Consider the following 20425-nt stretch of genomic DNA (forward strand, 5'->3'; position numbering starts at 1 on the left):
CATGAAATGAATAAAGGCTGGAACTAAGACAATGGTTGTGGGTATGTATGTACTTTAATAAGTTTGTGCTAATATGTTATGCAGCAATAGATAACTAGCTCACATTTTAGTACCTGGAACTGGGATCGTGCTGTAAGAAATACCTAAGAATGTGAGAGCAATAATGAAACCAGAGAATAGGCAATGGCTGGAAGAGTTTTGGAAGCACGCATGAAAGAGTACAAATTTCCTTGAGCAGACTCTGGTAGAAATCTGGACTTTCAGGATGCAGAAGTGAGGGACATGTTACTGGAAACTGGAGAAGGAAAATCCTCGTTATATAATGACAGAGAGATTTAGCAAAATTATCACCAGCAGTTATGTGAAAAGAAGAAATTGTAAGTGATGAACTTAGATTTTATAGGTAGGGAGATTTCCAGTTCAAGTGTAGAAGTGCCATTTCTTTCTGTCATTTGCAAAACGTGGGAGAGGAGAGCGATAGCTTGAGGGAAGAACAAAATGGAAACAAGACCTATTAATTTTGAAAAATCAGCCTCTCCAGATGGCAAAAGATGCTAATATTGAGAGATTCACTCTTGGGAAATTATGCTTTAGAGAAAAGGCTGAGGCCATTACTATGCATTTTGCTAAAATGTCATAAAGATCAAAAGTCAGCACATTCAGCCACACTAAGACTTTCAAGAAATTCAGAGTGTGCATCACAGATTCTTTTAATTGTGGATGGAGAATGTCACCTGCCATATTAGTAAACAAAAGATGTCGGACCATCAAGCCATCAGCCAGTGCAGTTGCCCTGACTGTGCACCTTGAGTGGATTCAGGATGGAGAAAAGTAGGATACTGGCTCTAGATAGTTAAGGTGCTTATCAAAGGAATAATTTCAGTGAGCCCAGACCCTTGTATCTTCCCAAACATAGGAAACTGCTAAATTCGTTAACTTGAGATGTCAGTTTTTCTTTAATTAATAGTAATCTTTTGATGTTTTGACTAGCTGGTTTTTCACTTGCATTAGGTAGCATTATGAGGAGCAAACTATAGGATTGTCTTCAGTGGAGGGAGGAGGGGTAGAGTTGAGGAAGGTTATGTGTGTGTGTATGTGTTTTGGTTGTGGTGGAGGATGACTTAGGTATTTCACAGGGTTTGAGGAAGGAGCCAATGAAAGATACCTAATGGCGAAAAATCATGAATGAAGTTTGAGGTGAACAGAACTGGAGAATAAGTGATGGATGGGAAGGTCACCTCGCATTCTGAGAAAATAAAAGATATGAATGAGTGTAGAAATAGCTTTGGACGTAGAAAGAAGTTAATGAAGTGTTTTGGTGTTATTTATTTATTTTAATTTTTGATTTACTTTTTAATTGAGGTAACATTGTAATATTATATGTGTCATGTGTACAACATTAATTTTCTACTTTTGTATACTGTACAGCATGCTTACCACTAAAAATTTAATTTCCATCCATCGTCATACAGTTGATCCCTTTTACCCACTTTGCCTTACCCTCCCCATGCCCTCTCCCTCTTTGGTAACCACTGTTCTGTTCTCTGTATCTACATGTTTGTTTTTCTTTGGTTTGTCATTTATGTTGTTTTTTGTTTGTTTGTTTTTTATAATCCACACATGAGTGAAATCATACAGTGTTTGTCTTTCTCCATCTGACTTACTTCACTTGGCCTAATACCCTCAAGTTCCATCCATATTGTCACAAATGGCAAAATTTCATCATTTTTATGGCTAATTAGTATTCCATTATATCTATATATATGACATTATCATTTGTTACCCTTGCCTTTGAAATCAGATCTAAAAAAACATTGCTAAGATCGATGTCAAAGAGCTTTCTGCCTGTGTTTTTTTCTAGGAATTTTATAGTTTCAGGTCTTAAATTTAAGTCTTTAATCCATTTCAAGTTAGTTTTTGTATATGGTGTAAGACAGCAGGTGAAGTTTCATTCTTTTGCATGTAGCTATTTAGTTTTCCCAACATCATTTATTGAAGAGACTGTCCTTTACCCATTGTATATTATTGCCTCCTTTTGCCATAAATTAATTGACCATATATGAGTGGGTTTATCTCTGGGTTCTCTATTCTGTTGCATTGATCTATACCTCTGTTATGTCAATACCATATTGTTTTGGTTACTATGGCTTTCTAGGTTAGTTTGAAATCAGGCAGTGTGATACCTCTGGATTTGTTCTTCTCAAGATTGCTTTGCCTATTTGGGGTCTTTTGTGGTTTCATATAAATTTTAGAGTTACTTGTTCTAGTTCTGTGAAAAGTGCCATTTGAATTTTGATAGGGCTTGCACTGAATCTGTAGATTGCTTTTGGTAGTATAGACATTTTAACAATATTAATTTTTCTAGTCCATGAGCATGAAATATCTTTCCATTTATTTGTGTCTTCCTCAATTTCTTTCATCAGTGTCTTATAGTTTTCAGTGTGCAGATCTTCCTGTTTAAATTTAGTCCAAGGTATTTTATTCTTTTTGATGTGATTGCAAATGGGATTTTTTTTATTTCTCTTTCTGATAGTTTGTTATTAGTGTATAGAAATGCAACCACTTCAGCTGCTTTATAGCAGGCCCAGCATTCCTTGAGAGCTTCCCAAGTCAGGTGTATGTGATACTGCTTTCTGGTTTTGCTAGGGTTCTGTGGAGTTGCCTTTTGCATTCCTGAGTCATGCTCTGGGCCCGATCTTCTAGAAACTAAAGGATAAATTGCCTTAGTGATCCTGGCTGACCTGTTATCACCTATTCTCAGCTCTGCAGTCCTCAGCTGTGGCTCCTGGATGTTCTGCCATCTTCAGAAACCTAATCATCCGTGATCAAGGATACAGCTCTCTAGCAAAGCTGGTCTTTCTTGGCGAGGTTCTGTGATGGTATGTGGCATACAACTGCCACCTTACAAGCTCATTTTTCTCCCAGTTTTAAATCTCCTGCCATCCTTCATGAGATTTTTAGTAACTTCCTGTTTCTGGATAGAAGACTATTAGTTCTCACTTGCAGAGGGGATCCAATGATTGATCAATTTATTCAGGCTCTTATTAGCTCTTACTTCCCCAGTTGCTTTGTTCACTTGACAGAATCCTGTTCATTTTTAGAGGTGTGATATGATATCACATCCCCAGGGAAGTTTTTAAAAATCTAGATCAGGTTAGATCATAGCCCCCCTGTACCTACTCCAAGGATAGCATTTATCATAATGTGTTCTAATTGCTTCTTTCCTAAATGCTGCAAAGACTTACTATACCTGACACTATGTTACATGCTACAACAGAGAGCAAATTGAATGCAGTTCCTGTGCGAATGGGACTCTCAGTCTAAGGGGAAATAGGTTTTAATTAAATAATTAAGCTAAATGTATAAACTAGAATTGAAATAGTGAGTTGAAAGAAAGGTATATCCAATCTTTGAAATCAGATAAGAAAGCAATGTAACCTAGACTCACGGAGTGATCATCTGGAAAGGCTTCTCTGAGGAAGCAAAACTTAGCTGAGATCTAAAAGATAAAGTTAACTGAGAATAGAGAAGATACAAGGACTCTGGAACAAGGAAACAGCATGTGGGAAAGACCTGTGTAGGAAGAACTTACAGATTCTGACAAATTGAAAGAACAGCAGTGTAACTGGAACTCAGATTGGGGGTGGAGAGCATGGTGAGAAATAAGGCTGGAATAGCAGTCAGGTGCCACATCATACTTAGCTTTGTGGTCTATCTTGAGGGTTTTATACAGCACCTGGCGTATTGTTAACTATCATTATGAAGGCAAGAAACCATCCTCCAACCTTCCTAGATCCATGGTTTAGTCAAGCTCTCCAGGAAGTCTCTAGAGTACCCCTCTTTAAGGAAACAATTAATCTCATCATTGTCCTGGCAGGCCTGAGTAGGAGAGAAGAGGCCCAGATTTATAGTACTTGGCTCAGGCTCCTACAGTAGACAAGGGCAAGACATTTGTTAGCTCTGCTAATTATTCAGACTAGCACCCAGCTCTCCCAACCTCATTTAACCTTAATTATCTCCCTAAAAACCCAGTCTCCAAACACAGTGACATTGGAGGTTTAGGCTTCAATACATGAATTTTGGGGGGACACCTATAACACTCTATAACACTCCCAAAACATATATACCGCTTAGCTATGGACACAATAGTGGTACATTAAAAAAAATCAAAATCTCATAAGCTTATAAAACAAATATTTATTTTTCTTGCTCATGGAAGTGAGGTAGGGAAGAAGATGATCTCAGGTGGTGTTGCCTGCATGTGGATCCAGACTGCAGTTCAGGTTTAGGTCAAAGGGCTCTTTTTGGAGCCCAGGCTAAAAGGACAAAGGATACCTAAGGCAGGGTCTTTTCAAGGTGATGGCAGAGCACAAGAGAACAAAAACTCAGCCACAGAGACACTTCAAGTCTCTGCTACCTTGTGCCAGGTCTACTGTTCTGTGTGCAGGAGATTCAGTAATTAACAAAATAGCCATATTCCTATCTATTTGGAACTTCCATGATTTATAGGTTGAGGTAGAAATAATTAACTGAATAAAAATATATACTATGATAGAAGGTAATAAGAGGTAAAGAGGGAAAAAATAAAGGAAAGAAGAAGAAAATTAGGTAGGCAGAGTGGAATACAATTTCAGAAAGTTCATCCAGGGTAGGTGACATTTGAGTAAAGATCTGGAGGAGATGGGGCCATGGGATAAGAGCATTCTGCAGAGAGGTAATAGCAGGTGCAAAGCTTGAGGGGGTTGGCGCTGGTGGATGCAGATCAAGGAATAGTAGGAAGGCCAGTGTTTGAGAGAGAAATAGGAGTCCAGGCAAGTAATGGGGCAGGTGGTGAGTGGAGAGGAAAGGAAGATGAATTTGGACCTGGTAAGCCATTGCAATGACCCAGATGTTTACTCCTTAAGATGGGGATCCAATGAGTACTTTGCACCTAAGGGAGACATGGTCTGATCTACATTCACTGCTAAGGTTGGGCTGATGTGAGCGAGTATCAGAATTTTATGTGCTTCTGAGGAAATAACTAGAATCAGGAGATAGTAGGGGGTGATTTTTCTAATTAAAAAACTGCACTTAACTGACTGTCCACCAGTGAAACTGGCTGCCCAGTGACCTTGGAAGTTATAGTCAGAAGCTGGTCACTGGCACTTGCTGCAGATGCCCAGGGATGTTGATTGTGGGAAATTTCTACATCAACTGACCCATTAGACCCTGTGACATCCTACATTACTTCCAATACTGAGTGTCTCTGATTCCATAGCATGTATCACCTCAGTCTCCCCCAGTTAGAATATAAGCTCCATGAATGCAGGGAGTTTCGTCTGTTCCGTTCATTGCTCTATTCCTGCAGCTCAAATAGTGTCAAGCATATAGCAGATACTCAGTTATTTGTTAAATATAGGAATTCTCTGCTAAACTTACTGCAGGACCCTAAGCAATGCACTCTTCTTCTCTGCAGCTCAGAGAGTAAAAAGTTAGATTCGATGTCATCTGACGATCTTTCCAAGTCTGCTGGTTTGTGATCCCATTTCATACTGTGAGCCATTCTAAAGGGCTTTGTAGGCTATGGGGTATATGAAGGGGTGATCCTGGGGAGGAAAGACATGGATTGGTAGGGGCAAGCCTGAGTCAGAGAGAAGTGAACATGTAACTTCTGGGGCTGGGGACCAGGGCAGTCTCTGAAAATAAGTGTGAATGTCTCTTTGAGATGCAGGGGGTTCTAATTCCTATAAGGGTGTTTTCCTAGACACTGAGGGTACAGGATACTGAGGACCCACCCCGAGCATGTTGTCTTTGCCTCATTTGAGCCAGCCTGGTCAACAAAGTGTTCACAGGTCCCTGAGATTGTCATGGGAAAAACAGCAAAAATAGCAGCAGGGACTCCTTTTAAGTATATTGAAAATACAGGTTTTTACCTGGATGAAGTGCACAATGAGAACATTTCTTTACGTGAAGAGTTCCCTTGAGGCACAGCATTACTGTGTGTCCCCAGACCCCCACAAGGCAGTGATTTCATGTCCCCCTGAGGTTTAGTAGAGCTGCGACCATCAACAGGTTGACTGACAGGGCTCAGCTTTGCTACCAGATAAACCAATGAGACATGAATTATATCGATTGAATACAGAATCAAATATAAAAAAGACGCATGTTGGGTAACTGCAACAATTTTATTCTGCATTTAGGTTCAGTTTATTTCAAGGAAAAGAATGTTTTCAATATCAAGAGGCATGCATGTATGTGTGTCTTCCATGCTATTATTTTTTGTAAGTAGCTTTCACTGCAGATTAAGAGTTCAGGTTCATGGTGACCTAGGAGGAAAATAAAAATAACAGCTAGAATTTTATTACTCATTAGTTGAGAGGCTCTTGCCATGAATTATCTCAATTACTTTTTATTTTAATGATAACAGGTAGGTACTATTGTTGCCTTTAATCTGCATGTAGAAGCTGAGGCTCAGAGAGGGTCTGGCCGATGGTCATAGAGTTAGTAGAGGACACAGTATTTGAACTCAGGTCTAAGTTCTGAATCCAGATGTACATGACATTGAAAGGAATACTCGAAAAGGATTGAGTCTTTGCCTTTCAAACTAAAAACTAGAATACTTACCATTATAACTGCAAAAGAATAGTGTTTTAAATGAAAAGGATCTATATTTTCTGGCAGATGATCTCGGTGTCACTGGGACATACTGAAAAAACAGAAATACTAATTCTAGGGATTTCAGCTATTGGGACTCTGTTCTTTCTCCAGAGAGTAGAGTCATCACGTTCTCCTGTGAGTTTTTTTTTATGATACAGACCCAGGGAGGGCTAGGGTGTGACCTACACCCCTGTAATACCCAGCCATCTGCCCAGCCATCAAGGTACTAGGGCAGTCACCTTCTTCCTGGAGTCATTTCACTGCTCAGAACTGAAGTTCCCTGCTATCCTGGCCAAAGGCTTCGGAGCCCACATTGGTGGGCACAAAGTTTCTCTTAACCACGCTCCCAGATCTGCTTAGCCAGCCTGCTATCTTGTGGGTCACACAGGTAGCAGTGTCACAGGATCTCTTCTGGGCAGTGATGCTGTTTTGTAGGAAAGAGAAAAAGAAAAGCTCTGTCAGTGAGAGGTTGAAGGTGGGTGCCTGCCCCATGGGACCTTCAGTGGAAAATTATTGCTCTAAGAGGCACCAGTGAGCCTTAAATATTTCTCCTGAACACAAAATCACAGCAGAAAATCATAAGGCACTAACGAAAATGCCACAGTCACTCCCCATAAACATTTCCAAGGGTATCAGAAAAACCAAACATGCTCTGGGAGACAAGCCATGGAACACAGAACTGTAACAGCCAATCTTTTCTGTACAAGTAAACTAAAACTTGACCAAGGCTTATGTGACTAGAAAGATTATGGTGCCACACCCAATCCCCATTATTGGTCTATTTGGAAGATGTATCTCCATTTGTAGGTACTGAGTATTCCTTTGGGGAAGGGAAATTCTCCTGTCTTCCTGGAAGATAAAGTGAGTTTGCAGCATTAGGTCAGAGGTGCTTATTTGCTCCTTGGTGCTTCTGTTTTTGCTACTTGAGGTTGCTCTCAGGGACCACCCACCCTGCTCTGACTCCAGCTACCAAAGGCTAAAGCTACTTGCCAGACAGGCCCTTGTATCCATGAAGTGTGGGATGTGGCCAGAGCAATAACCACAAAGCTCAGGTGTTTTTAGAAATATACTGTTATCCCCCAGTGAAAAGCATATTCAGAGGCGGAACTGAGAAGCTCTCCACAGGCATTCACAGGGCTGTCCTCTCTCTCCTGATCTCTTCCTGGGTGATTCTCTTCTGGCCTGCTCTCCCTCCTCCCATCTGATATTCCAGACATACATTGCTACAAAGAAAGCCACTGATACCAGCCCAAAGAGCACCCAGAGAAGACCACATGCATTAAGTTATAGGGAGAAAGGAACTAGAAAGGAGTGGGAGGGGTTGAATAAGCACCTTGGTTCATTCCCTGGCTTTACACTTACGAAGCTAAACTCTACCAATGCTGGGAGGTCACTTCAGTACTGCCAGTTTCCAAGTGAGCTATTCTATATCTTCCCCCACTTCTTTCAGAAAGGGATCTTTTTACATATGCTACAACCGTAGTCTCTCCACATGACTTATGTCTTCAGTGGAGTCTGTAGAACAGCTGGGCCACAGGCCAAGATGCACAGTGACAGCCTGCTGGCTGCTGTCCGGGTGTGGTCTTTCCTACCTGTCAAGATATGCCTTCCTGGTAAGCTGGTGGGGAGGGTGAGCTATGTTCTGGGAGAAGTGCAGAGACTTACCTGAAGTCCTCTGTCTCCTGCTCCAGCTCACCAACCTTCATCTGCACATAATCCTTCACCATGGCAGCCAGTAGGAGGCACATTTCCTCCTCGGTGAGTGTAGCAGGATCAAAGTCACTCTCCAAGTCTGACCTAGGAAGGGCAAGCAAGCCCAAAATGAGCTCTAAGCCCTTGCCTACCTCCTCCTCAGGATAAGCAGCCAGGTCTCCTGGTTTCTCGACTACCCCTGAGGATGTGGCTGCCCCAACTTTCAATGGACAGGGCATGAGCCCAGTGTCCATCCAAAAATGCTACTTCACCAGGAGTTAGGTTATGGTGTGACCTCAAAGAAATGGTTTGCTGGAACTGGATCATATAGTCGTATGAAAGCTGATAGAGTTTCAGGAACTTTATAAGCTTGGTATTAAATACAGACATTATTCAAAATAAATGCTAATGATAGTTTAAATCTGAAAGTGGTTTCAGTTTAATTTGAATGAGGGTGAGAAATTAGATGAATAGTTTGCATATCAGATTTAATAACAAGTTTATTGGCAAATTAGCAGTTAGAATGCATCTATTTCTCAAATTATGGTTTAATTAGTAAATATGTGAAAGACAAATTTTGTTTAAAAGCAGTAGAGCATGCTCTAAGTTTCAATGATTTATATAAAATTTACATAAATGAGTATTGCATACCTTATGTCTGTTTGTAAATTGTGTGCTACATATCTTTGTATCACAAAAAATTATGAAAAACTTATATACACATTTACATTCATACAGCGGTACACTACCACCCATCCCTGCACTTCCACCCACCAAGAGCCCGCTCAGAACAGGGACTTGTATGATTCCAGGGGCTGTAGGAGGTGAGAGCCCTCTTACCTGAGTGGTGCTGCCTGGAGCATGCCAGCCTGGTACAGGACCAGGATGCTGAGGGCTAGGAATGGGGAGACCTTCCAGAACCCCATGACGCCTCTCTGCAAGGGAAAATGACATCACTGTGCAACAGTTCCAAGTCCTATAAGCCAACAGACCAGAGCTCTGCTCCTGCTTATCCCTCTAACTCCCTGGCGTCCTGAATTCAGGCTGGTCTTGTCATTTCCCTTCAACATTGTTTCCTCCTCACCCAGGTGGACTGCTGGAGGATCCAGTGAGCCTGTAGCACTCTTGGTTTAGCACAGAAACCAAACGGAAGACTAGGGTGAGGAGGTCTCAGTCCATAGTCCCCTCTCTAGCACCCACACACTCTCACATACCACCTGTTGGCCAGGACTCCTGGAGGACAGACTCCGAGTACCCTGTCACCACAGCTTTTCCCACAGTGCAACTCAGCTGTACTCTGGATGCCAAGATTTTGCTCATACCCCGCAGGGGGTAAGGAATGGAGAGGATGTATCTCTGCAGTTTAAATCCCTGAGAAACTGAAAAATCGAATTATACTGTTCAGCTGCTCTACACTTTGGCAAAGAGTACCCTGTAAGAAGCAAGCTGGTAGTCTCAAATTCGGACCCTGGACTTAAATGTGGGGGGAAAAAAATCTCCCAGAACGCGTTACTGGGGCTTGCGTTTAATGGTTACCTGCCCCTGGTCTTTGCACCTATTTGCCACCTGCTTGCATTGTCCCAGGCTCCGAACCCATTTCCCTAGGTACAAGACGTGATCCGTGAGCGCACAGTCCCCAAATCTATTCCTGCATCCTGCTCTGCAAAAGATGTCTGCGACTCTCCAGCATCCCAAATGGACCTAAGCACGTGTGCGGCTGGAGACAGCGAGACTGGAGCCCGCTTCGGCACGGAAAGAGTGGAGAAGGGAGTCTGCGAACTGAGACCATCCTGTGTTACCTGTGAAAGGAGGCTGCGACAAACTGCGGATTAACACAGATAGCGTGATGAACAGTCCCAGACAGAAGTGGATAGAGATTCTGAGACGGGAAAAGAGATCAGCCAAGAAAAAGTGACAGAGAGAGAGGGAAGGGAGAAGAGGAAGAGAGAAACAGAATTACAGCCAAGCAGGAATCTTTGGCTTACCTGGCAGGAGGTGGCTGGGAGCAGAAGAGGGAGCCGCGGCAGTAGCTTTGGCGTCAGGCGATGGCACTGTGGAAGAAGTGGCAGAGACACGACCTAGGCAGTGCCTCTGATTCCTCCCACACCAGCAGCTGCTCTTATTCCCGCTGCTCTGAGTCTGGGGTGGTTCAAGAGCTCCGGGCAACCAATGAGGGGAAGGATCCTGAGCCCCAGAAGGATTGTGTCACCACTTGCGTCTAGAACCTGGAGCATCCGGAAGGACCACCCCTATTGTATTTGCATTGAGGTCACTGATGGCGGGGGTGGAAGGGGAGAGTGGGGGGCGCTGAGGACCAACGAAAAACACACGTAAAGTGAGCAGGAATTTGAAGACAGTTTGACGTCATGGTAAACTTCACCTGTTCGATTCTGCGGGTTTTGAACACGCACCCGACTCCATCCCTAGGTATGCGATCTTGTAGGGCAGAGTCCAGCATTACAGGTAATCCTGGCTCCCAGAAGTCTGACCGTAGACTCCAGTCCAAGGTTTACAGCCAGTAGAGTTGATTATTCTGTGCCCAAACATGGTATCTGATTCAGGCAGCTGGGATTACCCACTGGCAGGCAGGGCTTGTGGGCATCTAGAGATAGAGGTTTAAGAACTTGTCAGACTTGAACTCTCTACCAGCTGTGCCTTTTCCAGGCGGTAAGATATGGGCTAGAAACTTATAGCGCCTCAGTGTACTCATCTTTGAAATGGGGATCAGATTCCCGTGTTAAACGAATGTTCTCATTGGTAACCACGTACCTGTTTTCCAGCTAGGTAGGGATTGGAAGAGCTTCCTGAGAAAGCTCATGGGGCAGGAGCATCCTACTTTCCCACTTTCCACCTGAGACTACCAGCCTCGCACGGGGAAGAGATGCGGCATGAAGCAAGCATGTCCAGGGAAACACTAAGGCTTCAGTACGCTGAGGACTGCTGCGCAGACCTATGGTTTGGGTCACTTGTGGCACACCCGGGGCAAGTTTCAGCTCTGCCTGGGATAACCACCCAGCTGGGGTCCTTGCTGCCGCCCACCGGCTCCCAATGCCGCTACAATGCTTGCCGCGCAGGATGGTATACCGGCTGCGGTGTACCATGCGCTGCGGTATCAGATCCAGTGATTTTGGAAACAGTGGGAAACTCCTTTATCTACATTGTTCCCGCTGAGAATAGCAAGTCAGGACTTAAGACCTTCAGGTGGTCTTAGAGCAGTAGCTTCGAAAGATCCAGAAACCTGTTGTGCAGGGTGTAGGAATGTGGAGGTGCACCAGTCGGATTATACGGAGCATGCGTATTCTCCAAAGTGGGTTAGGTATCGTGGATGTAGGTCCTCACTGTGCCGGCGGGTGCGTGACTGCCGCGCGATTAGGGGTGAACGCAACGTGGAAGCTCTTGCGTGCATGTCGTTTTGTGAGTGCCTGTGGTTGGGAGTGAGCATGTGTTTAGAGACAGTTCTGGGTTTGCGTGTGTGTAAGAGTATGGCTGGAATTGAGTGTGAGGATTATACTCCACGCGACTCTTCAGTATTGTCAAGATTGGCAAGCTGTTTTTAGCAAAGGACTGAACTGCGGTAAATGTGGGTGAGGGGCTGATATCACGCCACTGGAACATCTTGGCAAACAGGAGAGGGAAGCAAGGGGCAGTTGGGCAAATAGTTAGGTGGATGATGAATGGTGAGAGAGAAGGTGCGGGGCTAGAGGTCCGCCTGGAGGCTTGGGAAGCATCTATGGTCCGCACCTCCCTGCTCAGGCCCATAGGGGCATCCTGCTCCTCCTTCCCCACGCATAGACCACCCAGCGTGACCCTAGGAATCCACACAAGGTGCCTTTATTCAAGTTTTTTTACTTCTTAACCCCAGGGGTGGAACTGTCACAAGGGAATAAAAGCTCAGGGCTGTGGAAAACTGGGTGTCTGAAACTCGCTTTCTTCAGGCAGAATTACAAGGATATGAGGATCCCGGGAATGGAAGAACTGGTTGGTGGCACGTAGGTGTGCTTAACATAGAGCCTAAAAATGCGAGAGGTGCAAGGGAAGGGCTCAGGATGGCAGATTGCGGGCTCAGTGCATCTTGAAACCTAGAGGCTGATGTCCAGGGCTGAGACCCAAACCAGGGTTTTGGGGCTCAGCAGTTAGGGTCCAGAGTCCTGCCCTAGGCTTTCTATGCAGAATTTCAGGGCTATATTCCCAAAGGTGGCATAGCAAATACTTGTGGTATGTAACCTGGGCTCTCCACTTAGGGCTGTTGTAGGTGAATATTTAACTCTCAGGTGTTGAGTATTTTTGTGGAAATGACTTTCAAGAAAAGATGTTTGTAACATATGAATCTTCTAAAATCATTTTTAAGAATCTGTTTCTGTGGATTGCATTTTCCTGATGAGAGAATCACGGCTTTTACCAGTACAATAGTGATTACAAAATGGCTGAAAAATAACTAGTTTAGAAGCCAATTTTGTAACCATGTCACATTGTGGGCTAGAACTCGACCCCTGGCCAGCATGTGTGCCTTCAGCCTACAAAGCCTATGTGAATTCCTCACTCTGTAATCTTTGCCAGCTGCAAATGATGGGCTGGTGGTGTGTGGCAGGAATCAGGGTCTGCACCCAGAGGTTGCTAACAGACTCCAGAAATTTCACCCTCTACATTAATGTCACTCTCTCTAGACTGGGAAGGAAGAGATTAATTTATCCCTCAAGCACTCTGAGTGCCTTATACTGAGCTGGGGGTTAAGGTTACAAAAATTGTCCTTTTCTTTGGCATTCAGCACCACATCTGCCTCAGTAGCCAGCACACAGCCAATGTTTGTTGAATGAATGGAAATTAATTCATTGGGGCAAATTCACCAGCCAGTCTCACCACTATTACAAGTCTCTAATCCCAGCCTGCAGAGAACCTGAACCTAGTTGGGTAGAGCAGCATTTGGTTTGGATTCCCAAATATTTCTGCCAGACTCCTCCTATTTTATTTGACATGCAGAGTTAGTTTCCTGACAGAAGTTTCCAGGAGTGAGACAAGGAAATATAAGGGTCACCCTTAGGGTTTTTCCTGAAGTCCAGGGTCTTCTAGGTGAGATACAAAACCATTCTCCTGAGCGCACCTCTGATTTACAAAGTGGACTCCAGTAAGTTTAGACCTCTGCCAAGATGAATTGCTTAGGTTGTGTCCAGCTCTCCCTGAAACTTCTCAGAATATCAGCACCAAACAGAGAATGATCTAGCAAAGGTGCCAAGGAGAATACGATTTATAAATGGTCATTTGACTATTTTGTGCTTGATTTTATGACCTTATTTCATAACTTTTACATCTGGCAGTCAGGGTCAGTTGGAAACACTCTAGTTTGTAAAAAACATTTTTTTTATAACACTCTGATAAACTCTGACTGTAATGCTTATTTCCATTCTTTAAAATAAGGTTCTTATATTTAAAAAAAAAAGACTTATCAGGGTGTGCCAGAGACCCATAACTATCTGGAAACTCTTATGTGAGTTTCTATGCAATTAAAACGTTTACACCTAAAGGCTTACTCAATTCTTTTCAGTTTGTGAATGACATAGACTCAACAATAACAGCACAACCACTACAGTATCAACTTCAGAACCAGTAGCAACAACAACACGAATTAGCAATCATAACACACAAAAAAATTACCAACCGCAACACAAAAATCTCGGGGAAATTTGGAGCTGACAAATTAACTGGAAAATTTCAACCGAAATTTGATTGTATTGGGTTCCACATACAAGGAGTTTGGAAGCGATAATAATAAATAGAAAGCTAAACAGACTAAAAAATCAACAACTCTTCTAGGATCACTAAGGGAGGTAAAGACCGAAAGACAAAAAAGGGCAAGTTTCTGTCCCCAAGATTGGAAAGATATACAGATGAATACTTACCAGAGCAGACACTCACAAAGGCAAACTCACCTGGAACCAGTGCCAGACAGAGTTTGAAAACCTGAACTATAACTGATGAAGTGCTGGAGGCTCAGTGTGGACAACTTCTGAAAATTAAAAACCCACCTTCCTGCCCTGCAGCTCTCTATGAGATTTACCTCCAGGAGCTCAACCAAGTTCTCACAGTAAATATGGGAGAAAACTCCCTATGTGCTTCCAGCAGGGGAAGAAGAAAGGGAACCATTTTGAAATCCACTGGAGCATCCTGTTTTTCTTAACAAAGTCTGCCTTCAGGAGAAACCAATTAACCGGAGCCTAATTTTGCTGGGATATTATCAGAGCCTAACCGACCCTAGGGAAAGGAAATTCTCAACTAACCTCAGTTCCAGCCTTCCAAGTGGGGAGGAAAAAATCCCTGAGAAACACCTGTGAAGTTCACAGTCTGGAGGAATAGGCTCACAAAAAGACTGAGACCTAATTATAGGACTATGGGACTCTTCCCCTGCCCCACACCTCACCACTACATTACTAAAGGCTTATTTACAGCAGTTTCTCTCACCCTGTACATCATGTCCAGCTATTAAGAAAAATTATAACATGTACTCAAAGGTAAAAAACATAGTATGATCAGAAGTAGACATGGCAAGGATGTTGGAATTATCAGACTAGGATTTTAAAACAACCATGATTGATATGCTAAGGGCTGTAAAGTAGACAGCATACAAAAAGAGATGGGCAATGTAGGCAGAGAGGTGAAAATCCAAAGAAAGAATCACAAAGAGGGATGAATAGGTGGAGAAGAGAGAGAAGAGAGGATTTTTCAGGCAGTGAAAATATTTTGTATTATACTTTTGTGCCATGTAAATCTCTTTTGCCATGTAAAGTAACATGACATTATATATTTGTCCAAACCCATAGTATATACAACAGCAAGAATGAACCCCAAGGTTAAATATGGACTTTGGGTGATTATGATGTCAATGTAGTTTCATCAGTTGTAAAAAATGTCTCTGTTCTGGTGAGGAATGTTGATAATAGGGGAGGATGTGCACTTGTGAATGCAGGGGGAATATGGGAAATCTCTGTACCTTCCTCTGGATTTTCTTGTGAACTGAAAACTTCTCTAAAAAAAATAAGTCTTAGAAAAATTGATTGTGTTATGTAAAGGGCAAAAACCAAAGCTTTCCATCAGTGATTTTATTGTTGAACATGAAAGAGATTCTGAATTATTTCCCTAAAACATGTTTAGAGCTTAATAAAACCACTACTCGGGGAGGGAGAACAGAAGTGGTTGCCAAAGAGAAGCAGGAAGTGAATCCTGGAAGAGATTTTTCTGAAACCTTTAGAACAAGTGGATCTATGTAAACAGTGGAGAAAGGGAGCACCAATGTTTTATTAATTACCTAGGTATAAAATTATCTGAAAGATGTTACATGTGTGGTAAATATGAAAAAATCACATATAAAACAAAGAAAAAGTGTGTAAATATTATAACTGCCATCAATTGAGTTCTAGCTATGTGCCAGGCATGTGATACAATGTCTCCCGTAGCTGTAACAATTTTAAAATGGATAATATTTTCTTTGTCTAGGCAAAAAAATATAGTATTTGGCTTGACTTAATTATATTTCCAGGTGCCTTAAGGCTCTGAGATACCTAAACATGGCTTGTCTCTCTGCCACATCAGGTAAGAGTTCTGGTCCCCTGGCGCTGATTCAGAGGAGGACATGGGCATGTCTTCCTGCTTTCAGGGCTAATGTGAGCGGCTCCATGACCAGGCATAAATCATTTACAATTTCTGACCCAACATTTGGAAGACTGACAGTTTTGCAACAGGAAAATAAATGTTGGTGCTGTCATTTAAGATAGGCAGATTGCTGAAGAATAAGCCCCAAACCAAAACCAATCCATATGACTAAACTTCTTGTATTTTGCGTTACTCGTTACTTCACCTTGTCTGATATTGTGGTTGGTTTTGTAGATTGTTTTACTTTGCCAGTGGATGCAGTCAGGAGAGCATAGGGGAAAGCGTGTTAGGAGTCAAGATATAAGGTTCTAACTTCTACCCCTAACCCCAAAGGTGTGACTTTAAGTAAGTCATTTGGACTGCTGTTTTCCACTTTTGTCAAACAAATTTATTGGATTGAGAGATTCTGAAATCCCTTTCTAATTCTGATGTTCTGCAAATGTGCTTTAAACTTTATGTCGGATTACAGTATTTTTCCTAACACCAGGTCACTCAGAATTTGGCTTCCTCCAATTTCTCCATCTCAAGGTCCTCAGTTGAATCACAGCTTCAAAGTCTCTTTTGCCATGTAAAGTAACAAATTTGCATTTCCAAGGATTAGGATGTAGACTCCCAGGGGTAGGGTGGGAGTTCCTTGTTCTACCTACCATAATAAGTAAATGCTGGGCTGATTTGCAAGGCAGTGAGGACTGAGGCTTGGAAGAGGCTGCTGTGGGCTGGAGCAGTGAGGAAGTCTCCCAGTGCAGGTGGGCCAGAGCCGGAAAGTGGCTAAATAGAGGGGAAGTTACAGTCCCTGAAGGGAGTAAAAGGGAGTGCATCTAATGGAGTGTGGAGCAGAGGGTGAGGACACAGCTCTTTATATCAGGTGCCATCCTCTGTGCTGCTTCTGCTGGGAATAGAGCCCCCTGAATACGACCTTTATGGCTGGCTGCATTCACTCCCCAGGCAGTTGTGTCTAGGAATATGCAATCTCACATATCAGGTGTTCCTCCTCTAGCAAATTCCAATTGACTCAAATCCTTCAAAATTCCTGTTCATAGGTGCTACAGAAAAAGGGGAGTTATTGAGCAAACCGGTGTCATATTTGGAAAACTCTGTTAGAGGTGAGAAATGAACTGCTTAGCATCACATAACTCCAGGCCTTGACAGGTTATTATAATGTAATTGTATCCTAAAGTTGGTGCTTGGACTTTGAGCTCCATGCCTTAGATACGTCTTACTAGACTCCTTTGACAATAACTAAACAACAAGGCTTGTAATTAAGTGAGGATTGCATTAAAACCCACCTGAAAAAAACCACTTTATTTTTTTAACCTGTATCCAGTATTTAATGATGCACGCAGGTTGGGCAGGCAATAGGGAATTGTTAAAACATGGAAGGCACATGTGACCAAGATTTTCCACTACCTGAGCTTGGAGAAGCTTTCTAATGAGTCCCTGCTCCGAAGAGTCAATGTGATGATTTTCCAGGTGTCAGGCTTGTGGAGCCTTGATGTACAATTTCCCGATCCCTCAGTGGGACACACCAACTGCCATTAGAGTCTAGAACCAAGTACACAACGTCAGTGGATTTTAGTTTAGACAAGAAATAAAGGCATTCATGGCAGAAGGAAGAAATGGGATGTTGTGTCCATGGAGTTTTCCTGGCCTCTCATTCTCAGGCCTGGAGAGGCCCAGCTGACTTTCCTGCAGAATGGAGATGACGTGCCCTAGGGGCTGCTTTCCCCAACCGCACAGGTGCCTTCTTTGCTGTGGGCACCAGGAAAGTTTCCTTCCAAGGTTTTTAGGGTGACTCAAGCTTCCAGGGAAAGAACTGAGTGTGGTTGAGGAGGCTGGTCACTCTGAGAAGTGGACAGACTTCACTGGGCATGTCAAGGAATTACTCTGGATAGGTTCCTCTTAGATGGTTAAAATTCTCCATTTGCTTGGAGTCACCCAATCCAGAATGTTCCTCCTTTCCGTGGCTGAGAACAGTGTTCCTTGGAGAAGAAGGATAGAAATAGTACTAGAGAGTTCTTTACAGAGACGACCCCTTTATAGAAACAGTCAGGGAACCATAAGGTGCACATAAGTGGATTTCCTCTGTAACTAGAGTCACTTAGGACTGGAAAGTGTATGGTTTTGTGGTCTTGTGCAACTGGATTTGAATCTTGGCTCTATGACTTATTTTTTTGTCCTTGAGCAGAAAATAATGTCTCTGAGCCACAGTTTCTCAACATGTAAAATGGGGATAATAATAACTACCTGACAGGAGTAAAAATAATTTATGTTAAAGACCAGAAACATTACTTGGCATGGAGCAGATACTTAAGAATATCTTCTTTTCTCCTCCTCCCCCTCCTCTTTCCCCACCTTCTTCTCCTCTTCCTCTAACAAAAGCTTATCCCTTTTAGTTCCAAATTATATCAGCTTAATACGGTAGCCTAAATAAATCATTTTCCTCTGCTTTCTTAAGAAGAAGGCTATCTATAAGTCTATTTTCCCCTTTTTTATCTATAAGTCTTTAATTCTCCAAGTAAAATCCATCGCCAAGGCCAGTACAGAATAAATCTGCCTTCACCAAACTTCTCAGATCCACACCTGGTCATGTTGCAGCATCACTGCTCAAAAGGATTATGACAAGTTATATTAAACACCCGGTACATTGCCTGGCAAGGAACAAGTACTCAGGAGTGGTGGTTATTATTGTCATTATAACAAAAGCTTACTCCCTCAAGTGCTAAATTTTATCAGTTTGTATGGAAAATCAGATAAAACACATTGCATACTCTTATACCTCTTTAAAAAGAATATATTGAGTATTATTTACTTATTTGTTTATTTATTTATTAGTAGTATCCAACATTAATTGAGTACTATGTACCAGACACTAAACAATTCACGTACATGATCTCATTTAATATTACAATGGTTCAGAAAATTAGGAACTATTTTGACTCAATTTATAGGAGGAAACTGAGTGAAATAACTTGCTCAAGGTCACCAATGAGTGATTCATCATTCAAACTCAGGGACTCTGACTCTGAAGCTTCTTCATTCTCTTCCTAGCAGATGAGGATGCACAACAGAGGCAAAGCCACCTGCCTGGGAGGCAGGAGATCTTGGTCCCAGTAAGGATATGTGTTATGTAATTTAAATCCTTTCTTGAGGATTCATTGACACTATCATAAGAACATCATTTACTGTGTTGGGCACTAAACTGTCTGCTCTCAAGGACTACATAATGCCAATAGGTCTGAATTACATACTACAGTATCTTTCTTTTTGAGGTCAAATATCCATATAATTTTGTCATTGTTTTGTTTCATTTCATCTCATTAATTTGTCAACTATCACTGCTTGCTAGTGTCACTGTAACTGTCTTTTGCAACAGTCTACCCACTCCCATTTTCATTGGGTATGCAGTGAAATGAACAACAAATCAATAACAACAAAACAAAGCTTTGCAGAATGGTATGGGAACAATGAGCCTGTATATAGACGTTAAGTGCAAACCTTTAAATATAACTATGTATTTGTCTATTTATTATATAATATTATTTTGAATAATGTGTATTTTATAAATGTATAGTTATATATTTATTATGTGTACACCAGGAACTATAAAAGCATCTTTTAGGGCATTTACTCAGCTAATCTGTACTCAAGTGAATGGAAACAAAGCTTGTCCAATTTTTGGCTCAGAGTATACAGAGTAAACAGATACCAAGTGAGCATTTATGAGTAATGGATGGTCTTTTGTAACAACAGCTTCAACTGACTTGTGCTCATGGGAAATCAGAAAACAGCCAAACAAGTTAGCGCTGTGTGTGAATGAAGAGCCTACAGACATTGAGTGAGAACCTGGAAATGATTAGGATGGCAGTGATGAACCGTTGTGACGCCTGTTTCAGTTATCCAGAGGCTATTTTCTTGGTTTCTTCTCAGCTTTCTCTGGTTTAAAGGAAGTCATCAGTCAAGGGACTCCTGATAAGTGAGTGTTTTGTAGTTTCTTTCAGGAGGCACAGTCATGGTGAAGACAAGACAAAGTCTGTGATGTGGGAAGGGCTCAGTGATCTAGGCTACAATCTTGGGAGGAGTATGTCCCTGGATAGTAGGGCTTTGAGCACATGTCTGGAAACTGTGTTTCATTTCCAGGCAAATATGTAATTGGTTCTTGGAGCTGATATGAGATCAGTCAGCTTTCAACTGTCCAGATCAAAGTCACCCTTTGGTGTCAAAGACCCAGAGGATCTTAAAGGCCCTTTGGAAACCCCTCAGCCCTGGGTCAGCTGTCCACAGCACATCTTCATCCTGTAGTCAAATAGGCTTAAGTAGTCAATGCCTAACTTGTCTTCAGCACCAGTAAGTGCCATCCACAGCAAACCTCCAGTTAAAAAGAGAATGTGAGGAGTGGGCTCCCTCAGGAGACCAAGGGCTGAGCAGAGACCATAGGTTAGAGAAAGGTTGGTTTCTC

At 42.4% G+C, this 20425-nt stretch overlaps 2 protein-coding genes across 4 annotated transcripts in view; one reads left to right on the forward strand and one right to left on the reverse strand.

The window, feature by feature from the left end:
* Positions 1 to 20425, forward strand: part of LOC102538092 (calcitonin) — a 136029-nt gene that overhangs the window by 45878 nt on the left and 69726 nt on the right. The gene's annotated exons all lie outside the window — the stretch shown is intronic.
* On the reverse strand, positions 6146 to 10449 carry LOC140698975 (calcitonin receptor-stimulating peptide 2-like). The gene is made up of 5 exons (XM_072970792.1): positions 10314 to 10449; positions 9169 to 9263; positions 8302 to 8433; positions 6876 to 7060; positions 6146 to 6305 (listed from the first exon to the last, which is right to left on the reverse strand). Exons 2-4 carry the CDS (start codon positions 9252 to 9254, stop codon positions 6901 to 6903), a joined length of 378 nt encoding a protein of 125 aa, XP_072826893.1. The 5' UTR covers positions 9255 to 9263; positions 10314 to 10449; the 3' UTR covers positions 6146 to 6305; positions 6876 to 6900.

The sequence above is a fragment of the Vicugna pacos genome, chromosome 10, assembly GCF_048564905.1.
Source record: "Vicugna pacos chromosome 10, VicPac4, whole genome shotgun sequence".
NCBI lineage: Eukaryota > Metazoa > Chordata > Mammalia > Artiodactyla > Camelidae > Vicugna > Vicugna pacos.

What these genes read in the sequence shown, in the direction of transcription:
- LOC140698975 (XM_072970792.1), bottom strand. Translation starts at nt 9,254, where the DNA reads ATGGGGTTCTGGAAGGTCTCCCCATTCCTAGCCCTCAGCATCCTGGTC. An exon ending in CTCCAGGCAGCACCACTCAG is followed by an intron (nt 8,434 to 9,168) that starts GTAAGAGGGCTC and finishes TGCCCTTCCTAG; the next exon opens with GTCAGACTTGGAGAGTGACT. An exon ending in CAGGAGACAGAGGACTTCAG is followed by an intron (nt 7,061 to 8,301) that starts GTAAGTCTCTGC and finishes CCTACAAAACAG; the next exon opens with CATCACTGCCCAGAAGAGAT.